This window comes from Emydura macquarii, unplaced genomic scaffold (genome assembly GCF_026122565.2).
Source record: "Emydura macquarii macquarii isolate MOO-44397 ecotype Brisbane River unplaced genomic scaffold, CSIRO-AGI_Emac_v2 contig_2448, whole genome shotgun sequence".
Lineage (NCBI taxonomy): Eukaryota > Metazoa > Chordata > Testudines > Chelidae > Emydura > Emydura macquarii.
The window spans coordinates 3,080,678-3,105,355 of NW_027132585.1; the positions used below are offsets into that span (position 1 = coordinate 3,080,678).

The window sequence follows — 24,678 nt, forward strand, 5'->3', positions numbered from 1 at the left end:
GTCTCTTCAGTAATCCATAGCTAGTTCCTGTATGAAGGGGTCTTTATATTTTGGGTGTCTAATACGGTATTTTATGTTTTAAATGTTACATTAAGAAGAACCATTTACAACATATCATTATTGTAAATATATATTAATGATCAAGTTTAACTCAGGCAGGTGGATATAACGTTTTGAATTTATTTTCCAGAATTTTGTGCCATCATTTGGAAGGGAGACACTACTGACGACGTCATTTACCCCATGGTCTGAACAAAGCATAGATTATGAGGATTTTATTCATTTAAACATTTTAGAAAAAAAAGTTCTTAACAATTCTGAGGTTTCAGTTCAGTATTTATGTTCTAAGCCTTGCACTGTCACCTTGGAAGCAGTAGCTTCATGGGAGTTCAGAACTGGTGTGCCAGTGTATAAGAAGAGATGGAAGAATGAGAAGCACCTTCATATAAGTAGAACTCAAACAGTGCATTTGAAATTTCCAAGCGTCATGGTTTACAGAGATGATTATTTCAGCAGACACTCTATAATAGTGCATACTGTGATATTATATGCATGGATTAGTCACAAACCTGCTGGAAGCTATGATGCTAAGTGGGATGAAAGCTACCTGCAGGCAGTTGCCAGGAATTATACTTTGTTGGAAACAGTTCCACCTTTTGAGCGTCCATACAAAGATCACAAAGTATGTTTTAAGTGGAGCTCTGAGTATATGTGGAGGCTCCAGGCAAACAGGATACCTCAGTGCCCCCATGAAAATGGTAGGTACAATTACATTTTTCCTATTTTTAGGGTGCTAAGCTGTGACCAAAATGGCACATTGTATAAGTTGCTAAAAAGTGTCTTTTTATAGTTATCAGCAAAAATATTTTGCCAGAGGGATTTACTTTTGGTGGCAAAATGATTAAAATATAAAATCAATTACATTTAAAACAATTAAAATTTAAATCAATCCACCCTGCTTTTTTGGGTAAAGGAATATAGGATCAGACCCTAAAATGGATCTCCCTTCTTCCCTCAGTAGAGAATATTAGCCTTTGGACTGAGAGTGCATATTCCAGCCCAGAAGGAAACATTTTGTGATAGAGAAACAACTGAAAATAGGGTTTAGAATGCAATGTCCATCTCTGCTGCAACTGTAGCTTTGCTATGCTACATTTTATTTATAAACAAAATCTGAGGCATCCCTCTAACTTTCCAAGAAAAGAACAGAAATGAGATAAAACATATGGTGGGTGAGATTATGCTTTCATTTACACCCATCCACACCTACTGAAGACAGTGCGTGGGTACAGAAGTAAATACAGAACGTGACCCACTGTCTCAGAAAAAAGTCTATTATTATTGCCAAAACTGAACAGTTTTTGCCATTTTAAGCCTTCATGACCCAGTTCTGCCCTCAGTTACATGGGTACTTCTGCCAATGAAATCAGTGAGAGTGCACTCATGTACTTAAGGGTAGAATTTGTCCTTAAGTAGTTAGTATGGTCTTACGTACATTGTAGTCTATAACTGTAATGACGCCATTATAGTGAACAAAAAGTTTGTCTCCATTATAACTGAGCATTTACTATAATGAATTTAGATACTGTGGGACCCAGGAGTTGCTTCTTTTTGAGTGTGTTTCTTGATACAGCCATCATATGTTGTGAGCCAATGTGGCATTTCATAAGTATGCCATCATACTGAGATGTGACATGATGACATCTCATGATTTGGGAGCCATGATTGTTCCACAAGCACAGGTTGTGGGATGCAGGATCTCTCTGTGGAAATCTAGTTGACCTACTCATCTCTGTATGTCTAGGGAAACCTACGATCTGTCAGAAATCCATCAGAATCCTATTGGGCAGATCTGTGTCTAACCACTGGAATTTTTGTCACATTTTGTGACTTCAGTAACACTGATCCTAGCCTCAAAATAGCCACAAGGAATGGACCCCATGCTCCTTTCCCTCCCATGAGTAACGTCTCCGATGGTTGCAGTGTATTGTGTAAAGGAGAGTTGGCCTAACATTTGGGGATTTGTTGAGTATTTGTGGGTTAACTAGATCGTAACGTTTGACCTATGTTACAAGACATTTCATTTAAACATTTAACAATGTCTGAACGTGGGGTGTCAATATGGAGTGACATTTCTTGGCAGACTAAGAATGATTACATTTGGCAGATGCTGTCGAGATCCTCCATTTTCCGTATGCATCAAGCGGAGAGAAAACAGGAATTGTGAAGAAATTCAAGAGATTTAAGAACAGAGAGCTTGAGACAATCAGACGGCATCAAATCGATTACCCAATGTAAGCAAATGCAAATCATGGAAGACTAGTATATTTAATTCCTAAAGGCTAAAATCTGTCCTCAGAGCCACACACATACAGAAATCCACAAGTTAAAGGGACACTCTCCACTAATTCAAGCAAGTGATAGGGCAGCTTCTCTTCTGGTGTTTATAAGGGTTTTTTCAGCAGAGGAGAGAGGACAGGTCTGAGAATCGCAGCCTCACTCCAAGCAAATAAACTTGGGCTCACTCCTCTTCTATCCTCCACTCCCTCTAAACAATCCAGCAGCACTGAAATAAGGCCTCCCAGGTTGCAAACTCTTTCGCAGGACATACAGAGAAATCGAACTTCATGAAGAACACCCCTTCTGCAGCTTTTCCAGGCTCCCATTTCTTTTTGGTCTCATGTAGGGATCTGGGAGAAAAGTAAGAAGAGGATCCCCCCTCCTCTTTCCCCTGGCCTCCTGTTGCTCCCTGACCTCCTCCCAGTGCAACATTGTAATGGAATTTGAAAATGATCACTAGATTTGTATATTATCCTTATGTACTAAAGGACAGGAGGTGTGGCTGCAAATTTGCTGATCCTGAGGATGTGTGGGAATTAGTGGCCCTGGGCACAGACCTCTTAAGTCATCCATATGTAGAAGCTCTCGTTTAGTGCACTTTCTAGCTCCTTGTCCTTTTAGAACTGGTAGCTTGGCTGGTTCATGTGCTATGCTATCAGTGGATCATCCACTACAGCTACATTCAACTTCCCTTTCTGAGAAGCTGTGGATGGGAATATGCACTATTAACTCCCCTGCTCCTCACAATTTCCCTTCCCCTGCCACCAGGCCTTGTCCCCTGTTTTACATGGAACACCACTTGTGCATTGTTGTTGCAAACCAACTGCTGTTAGCTACACAGTGAGTGGAAGAGAAAGCATGCCACCTAACAGCTTTTTCTCCACAACCCCATTTACATGTGAATGTTTGCTCCTCTCCACACCATAGAACAGAGGGGAGCAGATGGGCCAAATTCAACAGTCTGAAGCTTTCAGTCTTAATCAGGGATTTCCTTGAGTGCAGAAATCTCCGTAAGGCCATATGCTCCCCTTCAGGGAATCAGATGAGCATAATATAGTGAGAGAGGGCTGGAGAAATTCAGCTGTCACAGGGCAGCTGCCACTAAGCACTGTACACCAAGGGAAACGAGGAATCGTGGGGCACCTACTGGCCACAGCATATTTCCCTGCCAAAGCTTTATACCTTACACTGAGATTTACAATGACTGTGGGTGCTGACTTAGTCAGCATTGTCCTGCACTGTGTGCCCTGTGACACCCATCAGAAGAGCCCCATGCACACATTTGCAATCAGAGAATCAATAGGGATTCAGCAATTGAGCTAGCTGTGTTGCGAGGGGTGAAGGATGCACAGAGTGGTATATAGGCGTGAAAGATATGTACAAAGAACACAGTCATCCCCTGTGAATCATCAGTGTACACATGATTTATAAGATACTCTGCCTCTCACACACACACCTCAGAGTGAGGTGACATTCCCAACTATCAGAGTGCACATATCTTACTGAGTAACTACTCCTCTCCCATGCATTTTTCCAGGAAGGGAGCATAGTCATCAGGTTAACAAACACTATTTTAGGTTTGGAGAAAGACATAAGATATCATACATTAAATATCATTTCTAATGGAAATTAGAGTGAGTTGATCAAGCTTAAAGTATTTAAAATAAACATTTAAAATGTGCATTTTTGTTAACCCATAAAAATATGGAACTGAGGGATAGTACTTTTAAAAGATCATTAAAGAAAGATAATTTGTTTATCAGAAGATAATATTAAATGTAGTTTTAAGATGAGTTACACACCGTGGGTGGGGTTTTCAAAAGCACTCGGCATTGAATTAAATCATCAAACCCATTGACTCCAGTGAGAGCAGAGTTAGGCCAATGCAGAGTTGCTTTTCAGAATTCCAGCCCACCAGCCAAATTCAGCTTGTAGCATCCTAGCAGATCCACTGTGTAACTTCACTGAAACCAATGGAGTTACTTCAGTTTATACCAACATGACCAAAAGTGGTATTTGGCCTGGTACAGACAACTTCACTATTGTGTGGTTTGTATAGGCTGCACTTTTATTCATCCTGTGATAAAAGCTGCACGTGTTCATGTGACCCAGAGGTTGGATTCCTGTAATTCCTTTGAGCTGAACTTCTCCCAGAGCATTTCCACTGCTTACAGCTAGTGCACAATACACAGTTCATTTGTTCACTGGTTTCAGCAACCAGGATTAGAAATACACACGTCCTGTGGTGTCTATATGGGGTGCCTCTATAGTGTTGGATTGGTTTTCAGTTGTCAGTTGATTGTTAAACTCCTGAATGGTGTGGGACTGTTGATAGTTGAGAGCTGCTCCTCTAGCATTGTCTGATAGGAATGTGTGTTCACCACCCCACCACCACCTTTGGACTCCAGGTTGTGAAAATTTGCTCTCCCTTAACATCTGTCTCAGCCCATCCTTCCTTTCAGGTAGCTGGTACCCAAGGGCACTCTAGGAGAGAGAAGGGACTATGCTTCCTAGCCACACAATAATTGGCTCCGATCCAGGGGTGCAAGAGTAGAAGACAGGCTATTGTGTCCTCCCCTTGTGCACCAACAGAAGGGCTGGCCAAAATCTTGCCGTAAAGACTTGCTCCTCCTCTCAAATCACTGTATGCCTTGGAAAATCAAGCACTATGCCTGACTCTTCTCAATGCTATGTCAATGCAAACATGCATATTCAAGAGGAGATCTCAGCAGCAAGAATCTAAGATAGCTTGCTTTGTTCCAAGCAGTTTGCCCTGTGTTCTGTTTTGACAATCACAGGAGTAAATGAGCTTTGCTAAAATAAAGTGAAAAACGTGCTTTTAAAAATATGTAGACTTTAAAAATCAATATGGTCCATATCCCCAGAGTGAGTTGTCTGTTTCTTTTTATTCATGCAGGTTCACTATTTCAGTTTGGCTTTATTTACTCCGTCACTGCGAAAAGCACCTGTGTGGAATATTCTACTTCATTGACGCAGGAGAAATGTATAGTACCCCTGCTGTATTTCTAAATGATGAAGGTAAGAATAGTATAAGGCCTTCAGAGGAGAAATAGTGTTATCATTCCTACCCTGTAACAAAGAACAGCATTTATAAACATTTTGTCATGGCTATTTTGCTAAAATCATGCCTGGCAGAATGCTTTATTTTGGCCCTGTATGTTTGGAAACAAAAAATATACAGTATATCATTAGAGTAAAATTAAGAAATTTTGTCATGGTATTTCCATAGGAATCTGCATCCAGCTGCGGCTATCTCAGAAAGTGTCAGATTTTTTTTTCTGATTTTGTTTTCAAGAAGTTCCCACACTCTCAGGAGGATGAACTAAATATTGTAGGTCTTTTCCACAGCTCCAGGCATGATTCTGTGACTGAGAGAGCAAACACAATCTTTGTATGGGTCAACAGGAGAATAGGGAGTAGGAGGAAGAACATGGTATTACTTCTGTATATGGCATTAGGAAGCCTGGAACTGGAATAACTTCTGTGATTCTAACTAGTACAGTCAGATTATCATTGTATTGCTTCACATGACAGGGTTATTGTGAACATTTAGGTAAGCCAGTTCTTAGCTTTCATATTTTTGTGTTTTTAAATTATTTCCTTGTTTTCATTTGTCGCTGTCTTTGTCAGGTTATGTTCATATTCAGATGAGCCTTGTTAAAGGAGAAGACCTAGCAGTGAAAACTAGTTTCACCCTTCCTCTGAAACAATGGTTTCGACTAGATCTCTCTTTTAATGGAGGACAGGTATGTGTGATTTTCACAGCTGCCATCTTGTAGCTGAATATGAGAGTAACAATGTTGGGGTGTGCAGAGGGCTATTTATATTTGGTCACTATACCCTATCCCATTTTACAAATTGGGCAAAGAAAGGTTATATGATTTGCACATGTTGACACAGCAAAAGAATGAGACACCTGAGATTTGAAACCAGGTAGGATTTGAGGCTAGGTCTTTTGATTTAGAGGCCAATATCTATCACAAATCCACACACATTAGTCATTGCTAGCTCTAGCGTAGCTGTGCTGCTGATGGAAAAGAGTTAGAAAGTTTTCCAGAGCAATGAAGGACTGATTTTCTGTGGCTCAGTTTTCCCATCTGTTAAGCATATCTCCATCTCCTCCTCCTCCGGCTCCTGTGTGTCTCAATAGTATAAAAACTACTCTTATCAGAAGCAAGTCTGCCAGCCTCTTTCACTCCCATAGAAAAAATATTCACACTCCCTATACAATTTTCTAAGCTTTTAATTCATACAGAGAACCAGTAAAATGCTGTTAAGAGATCACGTTACAAAATCTACTGCCCATAGACAAAACACGTATTTTAAACCCGTCATTTTAACAAATCACAACCAGTGTTCACCAAACCACTAAAAGGCACATCTGGGTCACTCTCCCTGCCCCATTTCAAGTCTCTACCACCAATACTAAGACACTATTTAAAAATGTTCACATCTTTTGTTTTTAAGTAAAGTGTAAATATTTTTTCCTCATTCCTCATTCTCTTCATTCTTGAAAATGGCTGAATTGATTTTGTTCAATGTTTTTAAAAAAAAAAAAATTCATGGATTAAAAGAACCACACTGCATGGTTTAGAGCCAAAGGTAAAATATAGACAAAGCTGGAAATGACACTTTAAAATGAAAACAATTGTGCAACCATAACTCCAGGCATCTGTAATATATTTAATATATTTATATATAAATAAATAAATAAATGGAGGGAAAATCAGGGTTCCACAAAGCAGCCTCATTTTCTTGCAAAGAAAGCAGATAGAAATGTACATTTATTTGTAATTTAAATGACTACCTCATCTTAATGTATGTTCTGTCTCCTATCTACTTTTTTAAATAGGAAATTAAAAAAACATTTGGTTCTCAATCATTTTAGATGGCTTTCTTAGCTTGTTTAAATTGTACTGTGTAATTCAAGCCTTTACTCCCGGAAGCAGCAATGGACTTGGCTTGAAGCCCATTTCAGGTGCAGGCATGAATATTATTGTCAATATTAACATAAGGTGTTGAGCGGAGTTGCCTACTGGTCACTTGGGTAGCTAAACCAAGACCTTATTCTGCAGTCTTAGGGCAGAGTTAGTTTGCATAGACTTGAAGTAAAATCTCATGCTTTTCTCTGTTAGGCATTATGAAGGGAGCATAAATAAATTCATCAGAGTTCCTGAAACTGTGGAAAGGCAGGAGGAGCAAAGCCAGACTGGGGAGGATGGTCCAGTGCTTACAGTGATAGCCTGGGACTTAGGAAATTCAGACACAATTCTCTGCTCTGCCATAGTCAAGTTACTTAGTCTTTGTGTGCTTCAGTTGCTCATCTGTAAAATGGGGATAATAGCACCTGCCTCACAGGGGTGTTGGGAGAGTAAATATGTATTATGCAAGGCACTCAGATATTTCAGTAATGTGTACCAGGTAAATACCTAAGATGGATGAAAGCGGGGTGACATAGTCTAGCCCTGCTGTCCTGCAGACTGCAGAAGTCCCTCCACAGGACCACTACAAAGTTGGAAGCAGCTGCTCTACAAGGCAGGGTTCCTTGTGCTGCTCTGCCCAGTCCCTGTGAAGTCAGGCCAGATCTCAACGGCAGCCTTAGTGCCATTAGATAAATGGACACTGGAGAGCAACAAGGAGGGACAGCTCTCAGTTTCTGTGTGTGGCAGGAGCTCCCTTTTGCCATTGAGTTTACAGGCCAAGCTCCACCTATCTTCCCGCTGAGACATAATATCAGATGGAAACACTGCACAGTAAACTTTGTGGAATTTCCCAAGATTTTATCACAAGGAACTACAATATGGCTTGTTTGTTTGTAGAAATCATCTTAGGGTAATAGAAACTCTATATGTTGTTCTCCTCCCGTCATTCCCAAACACACACACCCCCCTCCCCCCCCAATCCCTATTGAGGAGCTATTTATTTCTTAGCTTTTCTAGGGCTCACATCACTGCAGTATCTGAGTATCACAATAACATTAATGAATTGGGTAGGGATTATTATCCCCATTTTATAGATGGAACCTGAGGCATCAAGAGATTAGAGACCAGTTTTTTAAAGGTATTTAGGCACCTAATGATGCAGATAGTCACCTAATAAGATTTTCCAAAGCAGTTAGGCGTTTTTGAAAATCCCATTAAGCTATTTGACAGTGTTCCTGTAAACATACAAAAAGATGCAGCAGGTTGCAAATGACAATTTTCAAAACTAAATACTAAGTATTATAATGGCAATTAGCGATTTTTAGTCTATCACAACTGATATTTAATATTTTCCATTATTTTAGATAGAAATAACCAGTCTTGGGAAGAATCTGAAAAGACACCAGCATCAGTCTTTTAAGTAAGAGGAACTTTCCCCTTTGCATAATAATGTGGTTGGTGTTCAATTGGGGGAGGGAGGTGGAAGGAGAAGGGGATGTAACGGAGATTCCAAAACTGATTTTCCATATCTTTCTACCCTACCTTTCTTACACTATTTTTCAACACATTGGTTTCACTATAACAATCATAGGGCTAGATTATGTTACCTGGACACATGTTGAATACGACATGAATGATCTTTCTGAGGTCAATGGGACTATTTGAGAAGTAAGGTACTACTCAGCATAAGTAAAGGTATTACAATCTAGTTCATAGAGTCTGATCAAAGACCACTGAAAATGATAGAAAGACTTACATTAACTCCAGTGGGCTTTGAATCAGGCTCTTAGGCTGAAATCTTGGTCCCACTGAAGTCAATGGCAAAACAGCCACTGACTTCAAGGAACCTGGATTTCACCCATAGGGTCCAGATCTGCTCCTTTTAAATGATGACAACTTCATCAACTTCAGTGGCATGAGGATCATGCCTCTAGGGTCTACGGTTAGGAGTGGTTAATTCATTTGTGCTGTCCCACTGACCTTGTGCTCTTCTTCTATCCCTGGCTCCAAAGTCATTGGATCATTTCTCTTCATAAAATCTCATTTTAAATAATTCCATTTCCCTCTAGCATACAATTGACTCCCCTGCGCAAAGAGTTTTAGGATTCCTTTAATAAAGGAGGTTATGTACTAATAAATTATATTATAAACTTTGTGTTTACTCTTTTCTCCCTCCATTCCTGTTTACAAAACGTGAACCGTGTAAGATGAATTTGTAGATATTCACTGTCTAAAGGATAAATCACCCATGTTTTCACCCACCAGTGACAGCTGACTCATAGTAAATATAAAAAAAAAATCAAGATCTTTGCCTGGAAATTATTGACACAAAAATTCAGGAAGAAAGACACCTCAAATGTGTAAACCATGTTAACAAAGAAAAAACCCCCAGAGATTTTAAAATGTATGTGAAACAAGATGTTTGTTAAATCTTTTCTATGGGCTTGTCTACACCGGGACACTCACAAAAATCAGTCTAAACTAACTACAGGATTAGTTAAACCACATGAAACCACTGCGTAGACAGACTCATTCGGAACTAAAGCAGCCTTAATTCAATTTACCTGCATTGACTTCCAAAGTGGGAGTAAAAGGATAGGCAACAGAAACAGATGTTTGGGATAAATTTAAGGTAGTCCCTGCCAACGTATGAGATACAGGGGTTTTGTTTGCTTCATGATACTTCCATATACCCAGAGTATTTGTCGGTCTTGTTTTCTAGTTTTAGGGAAGATGTCTATTATGATGACACGGCTGGATACTTTGTTCTTGGAGGCAGTGGGTACTCATCTGGCATTGAAGGATTCTTTGGACCCGTGAAATACTACCGTCTTAATGTTCGGGAAACAAAACAGGTAAATGCATACATAGAGAGCGACACAACAATATGGCTGTCTCTGACTCTTAGGCCCACTTCTGCCGTCATTTCTCTTATGGAAGTTCCACCGATGTCACAGAGTTCTGAGTGCAGACTGATGACAAGATCAGACCCTGTGTGTTTACTGAAGCCCCAGCAAATGATAAGCTTGTCATCAGCCATAATTGAATTTGAGGGTTTCATCTTCAGTATGTGATCATGGGTTCTGTTAAGATGTAGTTACTTTAGATGCCTACAAAATGTATACACTTGCTAATAGATTTTTATGATGAGGTGCCCAAAGTTAGGCTCCATAACCCATACATAATTGCCTAAATAAGTGTCTTAATATTAAAAAATGCTGAATGCTCTTTAGTTATAGCTGAGACAATATAGGACACAATGGATGAAATTCTGACTCCATTAAACTTAATGGCAAAAGTCCCATTGATTTCATTGGGGTCAAGAATTCATCCCGTTGGGTCCTGGTCTACAATGACTGCTTGGCATGGTCTCTCATGGTCTGCATGAGAGTCACCTAACTCAAAGCAAACACATCCAAACATGATACAGTTTTGTTGTAAATAATCCTTTATTTTTTTTGTCATCAAGTCTATAAAATCTGTGGGCTGTAATACTGTGGTCTAATTTTGGTTGCTGGGGTTAGTATGCAGGTGCTGGTTAGTGTTGGTGGCCTGTGATATACCAGATGTCAGACTAGATGGATCTGGTGGTCCTTTCTGACTTTAAACTCAACTCTATGAAGTCTCTTTTTAGAAAAATGTAGATAGCCTTAGCTACTATAATTGTATTGTAATTGTAAGCATTGCCATTTAATGATCATTGTTTTTGTCTAGATTTCTAATCTTCTTTATGACAAAGAAATTATGGAACAGATTGAACTCTACTATAAGAGATGTGCAGACATCCAAGAAATAGTATCTGGGTACAGACACATTGTAAAACAAGGCCAATTAGTGCAAAAAGATTGTAAGTACTGAACAACCGGATGGGAACATTAGTCTGCCTTGTTCTTGAGTTCTCCCCTGCTTTGCTTTTCAGAGACAGAGTGTGACTTGATAATTTTAATAAAAAAGAAAAATAAATTCCACCATGTGCTCAGTAAGTAAAAGAAAATTAATTTGTCTTCTACAGCATGTTTGCTGGAAAGTTTCTCAGAACTGGAAAGGCTTCCTTCCAGTGTAGTTATTGATTTTTCCTCCATAAGAAGAAAGACAAATAAAATGAACAATAAAATGATTTGAGGCTAATATAATATACCACCCAAACCCTTCTCTTCTGTTCCATATCCAGAACTACGTAAGTTTCTTATAGCTGGTTATACATATTTGTCCTGAGTATTACATCAAATTACAATGTGTTACGGTACAAGAAGGCAAATAGCTGCAACTGCATACATATTTTTAAAATTCCCAACAATTTACGTTGTGTTGGAAGATCTATTCCATAGTTACTCAGTATGAAGCAGCTGAGAAGCAAAATTTATACCAAAGCATCTATTCTGTTCCATAATGTGGAGTAACACAAGTCTAGCTATATCTTTAAGCCCATTAATTATTATAGCATTCAGGAACATGCATCAAACATCTGATATACACAACATTATTATATGTCCTGAAAGATTATTGAAGATGTTATAGTAAACCATCTATATTTTTTAAAAGTGAGCTGTACCAACATTATCAGTTTTTCACTCTGTTTCCTGTCTTTCATCTTTCCATCCTACACCCCTCTTTCTGATCCACCTGGGGGGACATCTTATATTTAAAAGAAGCTTCCTCTAAAGACCAACTAGATCAGACTATTTCTTTGATTCCTCACTTTGTTCAGGTACCCGTGAAAACTATTATTCAGAGCTAAACTACAAATATGGGAACAAGTCCACCTGTGATGCCTTTATCTGGGGCAAAGAGCTAAGAGAGAAATACCACAGCTTCTTCAAACTGCTGCGAGAGATGGATTTAAGTTCATCTGATGGTAATCATGCCTTTATCTTGTCTTTCTGAAATTACTATACGTTGTCCCTTAGAAGTTGGTACACTTTGACTTTACCTCATGTTGCAGAGGTTTTTTTCACATCACTTAACTTAAGGATGGAGTGTCAAGTTTAACCTGTAATTTAACCATATCACATTGCAAGTGAGGAATGGACACAATGTAAAAAATGGAAATACATAGTGTTTTAGTGTCCTAGGCCAAAATGTGTGCAATTGTTTGTTTTGATGTTTGGTTATGGAATGGTAATTACTATGGGCCAGGTTCAGCCTCCATTATTCATGTTGACTAGTACCTTACTCTTCAACAAAGTCGCATTGATTTAAACTGTGAACTGTCTGATTTATTCCTACTGGGCCAGGTTGTGATTTATCCTTACTCGGTTGGATATTACCGTACTCTTCTAGGAATGTCTTTGATTTCACTAGTACTCCCGAGGAGTTAAGTAGTATTGAACATGAGTAAGGATAGCAGAATAAATCTCACAGTTGCACAGTCTGACCTTTGATTTAAACTCTTTTCACATATAACAATTGTGCATCTTGTGGTGTATTTTTAGTGTCAGAAGACCGAAACGATCCAGTTTTAGAAGTAGGCCAAAGAATATTTGAGAAGGTTGCAAAAAGTCTTTCTAGTGCTGAGGGTCTACGCCACGTGAGCTCGTCCATCCCTTTTCTGATGGAGTCCAGCTGCTGTGGATACCATAAAGCTTCCTATTTCCTTGCGGTTATTTTTGAAACGGGAGTAGGTGTGCCCGTAAACCCTATCCAGGTAATGTATCCACTGTATCTGATCATTTCAGATGAGATTAGTTACCTTCAAAAGCAATTTACACAGTAGGTTAACAGAGTGAAACTTGGCCATTTGAAGAAAAAAAATACAGGAAAGAAATTTTGGTGGCTTTCCCCATCTCAAATCAGGTCTTCTTGTCAGGGCATGGTCAATTGGCTCCCTTTCCCTTACCCCTTTAATGGGCAGCTGACCACAGATATTTCTGAAGTCCCTATACACTATGGGGCTAAGAGCACTGGAGTCTAGTGGAGGAACTTCTCTGTCTCAGTGCTACAAAATGGGAAAATGGATTGATTGGTCACTCCTAAAAGAGGGTGGCAAAGTGAACTGGAAAGGAGGGACACTCCTTCCAGGCCACTGAAGAGACAGGATGGGGGCCTACTGGTCATCCAGATGGGTGTGTAGGCCAGCTTGGTGCCTCCAGAAATATAGACTGTAGGAGGTGGATCTGCTAGCAGGCTCCAGAAACCTGTGGTGAAGAAAATGTCCTTTTGCTGATGGGGATAGCAGGTCACAGGGATTCCCTTTCAAGAAATCTTGGCACTAAGTAGGGCATAGTGAGGGGGGTCTCCCAGCAGAATGAGGTTTTATAGGAGTAGAAAGGAAAGAGATCCAGTGCTCTGTTGTGCAAGAGCATGGTGCTGGGAGGGGAAACCCCCACAAAAGTTTCAGATAAGCATCTGAACGCTAAACTTTTTCAAATTATTCATAAGATCAGAACTATCCCTGTAATTTCACAGGGTCAAATAAAAGAGGAGGATGGTCTGAGAAGGAGAAAGATAGATGTGTGAAATTGGAGGCTGTTTTATAATGAACTTGCTGACAGCCATTTAACTATAAAATGGTACAATGATATAAAATACTCAAAGAATGGTGGGGCTGCCTAATGTCACTGTAGTCAGTATATCAGGAGGTGTAGTTAAAAGGTACTCCCAAGACATTAATCTGAGGCAAAATTTACCATTTCCTGTTCAGGAAAGAAAAACTGAGACTTGGGTCCTATCTAAACTACAAATATGCTCAGAGCTAACAGTAAGTTCCCTCCTGGGTTCCAAACTATTGTTGAAAATAGTTTAATAGTTAGTGCCGGTGGGACAAAACTGGTTTCAGCACCATTACCAAAAGCACCCTTGAGACTGGTGGAATGATCACATTTTCTATAATAGTGCTGAGAATGGTTTTGTCTGATCTGAACTACTAGTGCTGAAGTGCAGCCTGGGGAACCTATTGCTGATAACCTTTGTCAGCCATAGGTCATTAGTGCAGGCAGTCCCTTACGGTGAGATTTTTCAAAAGTGCACCATTATGGCCTCAATCTGCTTCTACTGAAGTCAATGGTAAAATTCTCACTGACTTCAATGAGAGCAGAGTTTTGAGAGCTTTCAAATATCCCACCTTTAGTGCTCCATTTATGAGCTGATGCCTTTTGGTTGTCCAAGGAGTAGCATCTGTCCTAAATTGCAAAGTTATCTAGTCGTGGTAAGATGATGGACAGCAGTGCTCATGGCATGTGTTCAGTAGAAGTATTATAGAGTTTCTTTTATACCTTTCTTTATAAAAGAAATCCTAACCACTTTGCTGTTCAGGTGTTTCACATGATATAGTTGGTGTATCAGCCAGTGCTGCAGGTGTTCTTTGCTCATTTTGTAAAGCCTATGAGACAGAACCAAAAATGGTTAATAGTAGGCAAACTTGTTAGCTGTCCAATTAATTCAATTTTGTTTATATTTATTGATTTTTCCCAGGGACTGCTGTACAGTTTGGTTGGTGCACAAAGGAGTGAGAGACTTTCTGTGATTAATCTTGGGTATAAACATTACCAAGGCATCAACAATTATCCACTAGACTTGGAGCTATCATACGCTTATTACAGCGATATTGCACTAAAGACCTCTCTTGATCAACATACTACAAAAGGAGATCAGGTAAAGGGAATATAGGTATATTTGAATTTATTTCCCATTATAGCCATTTATAATGCATTAATAATACTTATCTATACAGAGCTTTGTATCTTTAAAGTACTTTACAAACATTATCTTACCTAATCACCACAACACTTCATGAAACAGTATTATTACTCCATTTCACAGATGGGGAAACTAAGTCACAGAGTTTACACGTTTTGACCACAGTCCTACGAAATCAGTGTCAGAGCTGGGAAAGAAGTCTGGTGTATCTGGCTCCTCGTGTGATCCATACGCGCCTACGGTAGCCCACTGAAAACACCATGGTCAGGGCACGCTGCAAGAAGGAGAGCAGATTCTCCCAAACTGGTGGCAAACACTGAAGTTAGACTCAACAACCAGTCACAACCGTGCTCCTGATTCCCCACATGGGTTATCAAGAAGCCCCAAAAAGAATTACACAGCCCCCTTTATTGCATTTCAGTCTCTGGTTCCCAATCAACAACTAGGTCCAGTAAAGTGAGAAGTTATTTAAAACTCTGCTTACTGTATAAAATGTTCTCCTGATTCCCAAAGGGGCAGCCACATTACCAGATAAGTACTGGTTTGGATTTTATCCAAAATACCACTCTGCCAGCCAATCCTTTAGTAATTAAAAGAAAAGAAGAGAGATGTTAAATGTCAAAGCAATCAGATACATACAAATGACTTCAAAGTCCGTATATATCAGATTCTTAGCAGTATTGTGGGGTTTGCAGGCTTATACAGTTCCTTTGAAGTACATTGTGTCTCAGTCCTTTGTTTCAAAGCTTCGGCTGTAGAATAGTTGATTCAGAGGGAAAAAGCAGAAATGAAGACAAAATGGAGATGGTGAAGCTGCTTTTGATAATTTCTGCCATGTGGCTTGTACATCCCATGTTTCAAATGCAAGCTCATAGCACATGGGCAGGGAAAAGCTCTCGTATCTGAACACCTCCTTCATTAATTATATTGGCAGTAGCGATATCTCACTTTGTTGGACTTCTCTGGGTCTCTGGATTTTCACCATCTTCAGACTATTGAAAACTCTGCTCACTGTAGGTTTCTCCCAGATGTTCCATTACGTGATGGAGAGCGGATGCTGCAAGTTCCAAACCTTAAATAAGGCCCCTTTTCATAGATATGCTTTCTCTTATAAAACGTGCCATGCATTTTCTCCATTCACGTGCTTGTTTGCTCACCTCAACATTCCCTTTTCTTTCTCTTCTGCTTTGATAATTCTCCTCTTATCCACATGTTTTCCCACCCCATGTTCCCAGTATAAATAAGGATAAGTATAAATATCTTCTTTAGTGTGTAACTATATATGCCCACTATCAGTGCAGGGCCTAGGTGTATTGGACCCTGAGGGAAAAAACTATTTTTGGTGCTCTCCTCTGGCCCTCAAGGCTGTGAAGTGGGGCCTCTGATCATTTTCCCTTTCTCTACTGCCTCTGACTTCTGCATCATTCTGTCCTTTCACTGTCCTCCTCTTTTGTCTCCCTGTCCCCTCCCTAAAGCAGTGAACATGTCTTCTGGTAAATCTATCTCCATTAGCAGCCTGTGCTTTAGGGTTGGGCTCCTAGGCATGCAGGGATTTTTCTGACCATATGGCTTCTTTGTGCACTGGGACTCCTTCCATAGCCTGTACCTAAGTACAGTAGATAAAAAATAATAAAAATAAACTTTTTCCTGATAGATGTATTGGACTGTTTCTATACTTTACTTACGTACTATGTGTTGCTTGACTGCCTGAAAGAAACCCATATTGGTATGGGAGCAAATAATAGTTGATACCTGGTGTGTCTGTGACTATCTACACTATCTTTTACTCCCAGAGTATCCCACCTTTACTACCACCACAGCTAACAAAGGTGGGAGCATTAACATAGACCAGCTGCCAGTGCTTTCACCACCATGTCATCTCCGTCTGCTCAGAGCAGGTCTAAACAACATGGTGGCATACTGCTGGGATTTTATCCATACTAATGCTACTTTTGCTACCACTAGTGGAGCTGCACTGAATAGTAGCAAAGGTGGGAGCTTTAGAAAACTAGATCTAGTGTAGAAGGGGTTACTGTTTGTGCCATTCTGTCAGATAGCATGTAAGAAAACAGGAGAGCCTGAATGAATGAAAGGAAATAACAATGAGCTAATGGTTGGAGCCCTGCCTGGTACAAAATTTGTATCCAAATCCAATCCGTGGCCCACAGAAATGATCCGCAGATATCCACAGATTTGCAAGGCTTTAGATATAAAATTTGGATACGCCTCCATCTGCGATCCACAAAAATGGTCCACAGATTGCTTCTCTGGATGTGGATGATATCTGCTGCTGTAAAGCAGATATTTACGGATTTGCAGGGCTCTACTAATGTTTTCAAGATTAATGAACTGACCAGTGAAGAAAATATCAAAACTTTGAAAGCCCAGAACCGAGAAGGAATTGTTCAAGATATCAGGAAACATTTAACATTTTAATTTAGGTGGGCAGGTTTATTAATTTGCTGTTTAATGTTTTCTTTGTTCACCCTCTTCTCAGGCATTCGTAGAAACTATAAGGCTAAGGGATGATGACCTATTAAAAGCCCAAACTAAAGAGAATGGTGATGTCTTTATGTGGTTAAAACATGAAGCAACAAGAGGAAATGCAGCTGCACAGGTATACTCTATCACAGTGCATCGTTTCCTCATTTTACATACAGGTTGGAATAAACTATAAAAATGCTGATCCTGCTGTCGCATTGCTCCCTCAAACTTATTTCTTCTCTGATCTTTAAACTTTTCCAGTGCTTAAACCTGAGTGTGAAAACAACTAAAAAGATGGCGCAAGGCAGAGAGAAGGTTGTATTAGGGGACTTCATTTTGCATGTCCATTGCTTTACTTGCTATAACTATCCTTTTAGTTCCCTTGGTGTGTATTTGACACTTGTTTTGTACAATTACGGAATGTCAGCTCTATGCAAGTGGCGTGCCACTTGCACACATTTTCCAGTTCACTTATATTGCTATTTATTCACCACTGAATTCAATCCAGAGACCCTCATTGTAGTTGCATCTGCATGGGGCAGGCCTCAACTTGGTCCATTATCTATAATGTGACTGTTAGAAAGCCCTCAATGAAAATTACGTGAGGCAAGCTGTTTTCAGAATGCTTAACACATTTAACTGCCTTCTTGACACATTTAACACCAACGTAAATAATCTGTTCCTGTAACTACAATTACAATTTAAATATAAGATTTATTATTTTGATAGTTGTGGTGTTTTGTTTTAGCAACGGTTGGCACAGATGCTCTTCTGGGGCCAGCAAGGGGTGGCAAAAAATCCTGAAGCAGCAATAGAGTGGTATGCCAAGGGTGCACTGGAAACCGAAGAGCCAATATTAATGTATGATTATGCCATTATTTTATTCAAGGTAAGACTCTTCCAATTTTCAGTTCATTGCAGTCTTGTAGAGTAGTTTCCTTTTGGGTGTATGTGCTTCAGAGTTTAGATAATGGAGAACTTTGTACATTTTTGTAGTGACACACTGTACTCTTAGGACAGCAGTTCTCAAGCAGGGGTACATGTACTCCTGGCAGCATGTAGGGGTCTTCCATCCATCACCTCATCTAGCCAAAAAAGCACTAGCTAAATCAGTACAAACTAAAATTAGACAGACAGTCACTTGTTTATACTGCTCTATATATGCTGAAAATATATACACTGAAATGTAGGTACAATATTTATATTCTAATGGATTTATTTTATAATTATATGGTAAAAATGAGAAAATAAGCACTTTTTCAGTAATAGGGTACTGTGACAATTCTGTCTGATTTTGTAAGCAAGTAGTTTTTAAGTCAGGTGAAATTTGGGTATGTTAGACAAACCCTGAAAAGGTACAGTAGTCTGGGAAGGTTGAAAGCCACTGTCTTAGGGTACGTTTACACAGCAAAAACAGTGAATCTCAGAGCCCAGGTCAACTGACTTGGGCTCACGCTGCCAGGCTAAGAGTAGCAGTGTAGACGTTCAGGCTGGAACCTGGGGTCTGAGACGCTTCCCCGTTGCCAGGTTTCAGAGCCCAGACTCCACCCCAAGCCTGAATGGCTCCACTGCTATTTTTTGCCCCATAGTGTGTGAGCCCAAGTCAGTTGACCTGAGACTTGCTGCCTTGGAGGGGTGGGCGGGGAGTTTTGCTGTATAGAAGATCCCTTAGGTGCACCCTTTTATTCCACTTGAATAACTCCACTTTTTACCAACTTAAACTAAACTGGAAAAAAGGATGCTCCAAAGCCCACACCCAGACTTGCATTGAAATAACAAAATGGGTGAATTAAAACCAGTTTAGTTATTCTAGTCACAGCTCGTGTGTCAGCGAGATCTGAATGGGAGTTAAATTTACCAGGAGTTACGTTTCCCCCAAACTATAGGTTATACCCATTGGAACCAACAGACATTAGAGGCCAAATTCTCTCCTGGCATAACTCCACTGAGACCAAATAAGAGAACTTGGCCCTCAGTGACTACAAGAGCAGTAGGTAGTCAGTGTGTCTCATAAGGGCAGCCCACCATATCACAGAATTTATGAGCCATCCCTCGACCGGAGAATGATCTCTACTGTGGATTTACATATGGGTCCTGAGATGACACAGGAGTCCAATCCTGAAACCACAAATCCACCTGCAATAGGTCAGACATTTCCTAGCGAGTCAGATTTGAGGGCAAGGCAGCAGGCCTTGAAGCAGGCCACTGTCTGATGGAGGATATGGTGCCATTGAGATCTGTTGGTGGCTTGCTCCTCCCAGCTTATAATGTCCACATCAGTTTTCTTAAGATACACTGAAAGCATATCTTTGTAGCATTTCCTCTGACCACCATGAGGTCTCTAACCATAGGTGAGCTGAGAGTGGAGAGCTTGTTTTGAGAGGTGAAAATCTGGCATCTGCAGTGTCCAGCCCAATGTTGTTGGTGCATAAGGATCATTGCTTCAATGTTGGTGACATCGGCTTCAGTGAGGATGTTGACATTAGTACAGAGGTCTTCCCACTTGATGCGAAGGATCTTCCAGAGGCATCATTGGTGATACCTCTCCAAACTTTTAAGGTGTTGTCGATAGGACACCTAGGTTTTGCATTCATCAAGGAGTGAAGGGATGACAAGTGTCTTATAGACCTGAATCTTGAAGCCCTTCCGTAGGTCACGATATGTGAAAACGTGTTGGAACAATTTCCCAAAGGAAGCACTTGCGCACTGGCTCCTGTGCTGAATCTCACTGTCAAATTTTGATCTTTGGGATCACAGGAGGAGGAAGCAGACGTGTAGATATCCATAGTGAGCAAGAGACAGAAGCTGGTTGCAGTTCGAATTTCATGTTAGTTACATTTTTTTAAAGTTTGTGAGGGAATGTGGTTTATCACAATGGAGGTTTAGCACCGAGAGCCCTGTCAGAAGAAGTAGGTCTTAAGGAGATTCCACGTACAGTACTTTTGCAATTACTACAATTATTTCAGAATGTGTTCAGGTCTACAATTTAAGACAGCCAGGCAAAATTATGAAAATTCACCAGCCCAAGCACAAAAGCTATTCACTATTCTTTTTTCCAAGGTAATTGATAATGGAAAAAAATTATTTCATTTGCCCATCAGAAACGCTACTTATCCAGGTTACTTGGACAATTGGAATTTTCCAAGCCTCAATTAAGATTAGGTTAAAATAGGATATTAAATGTGAATGAGCCCTACAGACCCACATACCTTTTATCCCCTTATTTTAACATTTTAAGGTTGAAAAACAACTATAATATTCAAAGATCTTAAATTTGCTTTTAAAATTATTAGCTGTGAATGCTCATTCGCATCTATTCTGTATTTCAAAATAGTGGTTGCTTATATATACTTATTTTATTATTTAGGGTCATGGTGTGAAAAAGAACACAACACTTGCTTTAGAACTAATGAAAACAGCAGCATCCAAGGTAAAATATTCATAATAGTAAATATTTATTGCTGTGCTATAAGTATGAAGTGTTAATACTGATATTATAATTAATCATGGTTATGTAGCACTTTACATCACCCTAAGGCTGTATGAACATTAATCCATCTTCCCAACATCCTGATCATAAATTAGGAAAGCATCATTATCCTGAACGGAGAAACTGAATCCCACAAAATCTAATTGAGCTCTGGAGTAAGCAAATGCAACTCCACTGAAGTAAATGGAACTGTGCCTGCATACACTAAAGCTGAATTTGTCTCAGGCTGACTTAGACAAGGTCACGCAGTGAGTTAGTGGCAGATGCAAGTTTGGAACTCAGGTGCTTTTACCTCCTATTCCTGTGCTTGTTCTTCTAAATAAAGTTGCTTGTTAAGTTGTCATTCAAAAATGCCCACCTGGCCTGATCTTTGGAGATGTGAGTGCTTACTAATCTCACTGAAGCCGATGGGAAATAGAGGTGATCATCACCTTCGAAAAATCAGGCCAACAAACATTATAATACAGTATAAAGGAAAAGAATAAAGAAGGGTTGAGAGCCAGACTGTGCTTTTGCAAGGCGCTCTGTGTAATTGGTGGTGTGTAGCTGCACCAGAAAAAACTCCAGGACTGAATGGTAACTCAAAGTCAGGATTCGTTCCCTGGCCCCCATTATGCCTGGTGCGTACTAAGCTGTTATCGTGTCTTACCATTCACAGATCATTACCTCCTGCACCAGCTCAGCTCCAGTAGCTGGAGTGCTGTGCAGCTGAGGACAGACTCCAGCCTTTCCCTGCCCTTCTGTATCTCATGTCAGGGGAAAGTAGTGGGTGCGTAGAGTCTATATACCCCTCTGTGCCTGGACCACATGGGGGCATAATGTGAGAAATGGGAGGAAAGAGGTCTCCTTCCCTCTCATAGTCTGTGCAGCCACCTAGGCCATGCCATGATCTGGCCCCTAGTGCTTTCCACATCTTTATATATTCATGCCCTTATTTATATTGCTCAGATCTCTGGTAAATTTAGATCTTGAAAACCATAATTATTCAAACCACTCACAGTCCACTGCCAGCTACTGGCATCAAATGGACAATCTCCAAATGAATGATCAGCCACTGCCAGAGAAAAGAGAAACTCAAAAGTGCCATTTCTACCAGCGCTGTACAGCACTGTTCAAATGCCTGCTCAGAAGAAGCCTGACTAAACAGATTACCTTCCACAGTATGGGGTTATACCTGCTAACTTGGTTTCTGGAGAGCCAGCTATGGCAGCAAATATCAGAAAATTGGCATTCAACAGCAAGGATGTTATTATTTAAATATATATCCCCATGCATTTTTTCAATAGATAAGATCATTAATGAACAGTTGCTCTGTTTTTGGATGTTAATGAGGAGGGATTCGAGGTCTGACTCAAAATTTGAAAAGAAAAATAATTCTTCTCCAGAGTGCCTTTAAAAGTGCCAACAGTGTAAAAGACCGAGCGGGGATGTGATAACAATCTTCAAATACTTTGAGGAGTGTTATAAAGAGGATAGTGATCAATTCTTCTCCATGTCCACTGAAGATAGGACAAGAAGTAATGGACTTAATCTGCAGCAAGGGAGATTTAGGTTAGATATTAGAAAAAGCTTTCTAGCTAGGAAGGTAGTTAATTTCTGGAACAGGCTTCCAAGGGCGTTTGCTGAATCCCCATCATTCTTGGTTTTTAAAAACAGGTTGAACAAACATCCCTGTTAGGGATGGTCTAGGTTTATGTTGTCCTGACACACCATACAGGGCTGGACTTGATGACTTCTTAAGTTCTACATTTCTATGATTCTATACTTTGCAAGAAAAATAAATGTTTTTTCTAATTGTCAGTCCTGCTAACTTTATCATAGATATATATCAAACTAGATTTTTTCCTTCTTACATATCAGTCACAGGCTGTGTAGGGCAAAGTTACATATGTGGTGTCCCATTGCCTTCAATGAATAGCATTTAGTTCTATTGATGCAGATAGGAAGAGACTTAGTCTCTTACACGTATCTGTGGTGGCTTTGCAGAGGAAACAGGATTGAAAAAAAACAGTAAAAGACAGTTCTTGTCAGCAACTACAATCTGAATGTAGACAGAGAGCAGATATCTGTAGAGTAAGAAGGCACCATTTTTACACAGTCGCTGTTCAAATAGAACCATCCTTTAACTAACAGCACCGATGGGTTCTGAAGGGAGTTTCTTCAATCTCCCTCAATGGGAGAGGACTTCATTCAACATAGGGCCTTAGAGAAGAAAAGAGACAAATAAGGGGACATTTAGGGTTCCAGCGGTTGCCATACAAGATTTTACAAGTCTCTTGGTCACAGCTTGGTAGAACTCTGTCTGAATACATGCCCCAAAGAGCTACACAAATTATCTTTCCAGAACTCCTGACACTAGAGAACAAGTTGGCATCAGAAGATGACTCAAAGCACAGCTGAACCTGAATGGTCCAAGGACATTTTTTTTCTTTACCCACAGGGACTACATCAGGCAGTGAATGGTTTGGGATGGTATTACCATAATTTTAAAAGAGACTACATAAAAGCAGCAAAATTCTGGTTAAAAGCTGAAGAAATGGGAAATTCAGATGCATCCTATAACCTGGGTGCTCTGCATTTAGATGGGATTTACCCAGGAATGCCTGGCAGAAATCGAGTAAGTAAATATTCAGTGATGTAATTTCTTATTACAGAGTCTGGTTTACAAATATTGGCTTTATTCTTTAAGATGCTTAGAGGGCCATATTCTACTATCCTTAATCACAGTGAGTTGCGTCTTATCCTGTATGAAATCCCATTGAGGTCTGGGGCACTGCTTCTGGAGTGAGACATTTCTTAGCTGTGGCTGATGGCCAGCTTCCCTCCAGTGGGTCTCACGCCTTCCTGCTTGTAGTGGGCCAGGAAGTTGCCCATCACCCCATCTTCCCAGGGGAGGGGGTAGGGACCCGGGCCCACCCACTCTTCTGGGTCCCAGCCCAGGGGCCCTATGAGAAGCAATTATGTGCTGCTGGTACTGCTTTCCAGACGGCACACTCTTCCCCTGGGCTAACTCTCCCCCTCCTTCAGTCTTTCTGGCCTCTTAAGCCGGTACCTTCCTCCTCACTGTTCGACCCCAGAGTGCTCCGCTCCACAGCACAGCACAGCACTCCAACTTCCTCCAGGTTGTGCCCCCTGTGTTTGGGGCGGAGCCCTTTTATGGAGCACCTGGCTGAACCTTAATCAGCCTCAGCTGCTCCTAATTGCCCCCAGTGGCTCTGAGTTAGTCAGCAGGGAACAAGGCCCGTAGCATTCTGGGGCTCACATACCTCCCATCCACCACTCTTCTACTGCCTCCTGCCTTCACCATATCACACAGCATACTGGAATTGCAATCTGGTTCATGCCTGGTGCAGTTGTGTTTGCATTTCTTTGCTCTGTGTAGTTCTACCTCAAGAGTATCATTGTCCCTTTAAGAGTAAAACAAAAGTCCTATTAAAAATGTCATACAAAATCAAGTTTGGAGTACATTAAAAAAGTTGTTTTATACCTTCCCGAGGGCCAGATTCTGTCACCATTACTCCTGTAGAATAGCTCTTTACTTCAGTGGTAGTCCTATCGACTTCCCTGGTACTTTTGATGGAGTGTTCAATATGATTAAGGGCTGCAGAATCTGCCCCAAAACTTTTAAACAAACAGTTATGCTGCACTCATATTGAAGCATCAATAAAACCGGCTATTGTTGCGAAAAATTCTCTTCAAGCCAGATTAATTAAATTTTCCTTTCAAAGTCTGATTTGTAATTTTAATGCAGCCCTTACAGACCTACATATTTTATTTTTGTCTTTC

The 24,678-nt window shown here is 40.3% G+C and overlaps 1 protein-coding gene across 2 annotated transcripts in view; it reads left to right on the top strand.

Annotated features, from left to right (window-relative positions):
- SEL1L3 (SEL1L family member 3) overlaps window positions 1-24,678 on the top strand; it is a 63,463-nt gene that overhangs the window by 10,874 nt on the left and 27,911 nt on the right. For both annotated transcript variants that reach the window (XM_067562557.1, XM_067562558.1), the window contains exons 2-15: window positions 191-758; window positions 2,168-2,294; window positions 5,258-5,379; window positions 5,992-6,107; window positions 8,648-8,703; window positions 10,006-10,138; window positions 10,998-11,130; window positions 11,992-12,138; window positions 12,716-12,927; window positions 14,694-14,873; window positions 17,416-17,535; window positions 18,151-18,291; window positions 20,770-20,832; window positions 23,333-23,509. In XM_067562557.1, coding sequence (XP_067418658.1) covers window positions 191-758; window positions 2,168-2,294; window positions 5,258-5,379; window positions 5,992-6,107; window positions 8,648-8,703; window positions 10,006-10,138; window positions 10,998-11,130; window positions 11,992-12,138; window positions 12,716-12,927; window positions 14,694-14,873; window positions 17,416-17,535; window positions 18,151-18,291; window positions 20,770-20,832; window positions 23,333-23,509 — 2,295 coding nt within the window. The remainder of the gene's footprint in view (window positions 1-190; window positions 759-2,167; window positions 2,295-5,257; window positions 5,380-5,991; window positions 6,108-8,647; window positions 8,704-10,005; window positions 10,139-10,997; window positions 11,131-11,991; window positions 12,139-12,715; window positions 12,928-14,693; window positions 14,874-17,415; window positions 17,536-18,150; window positions 18,292-20,769; window positions 20,833-23,332; window positions 23,510-24,678) is intronic.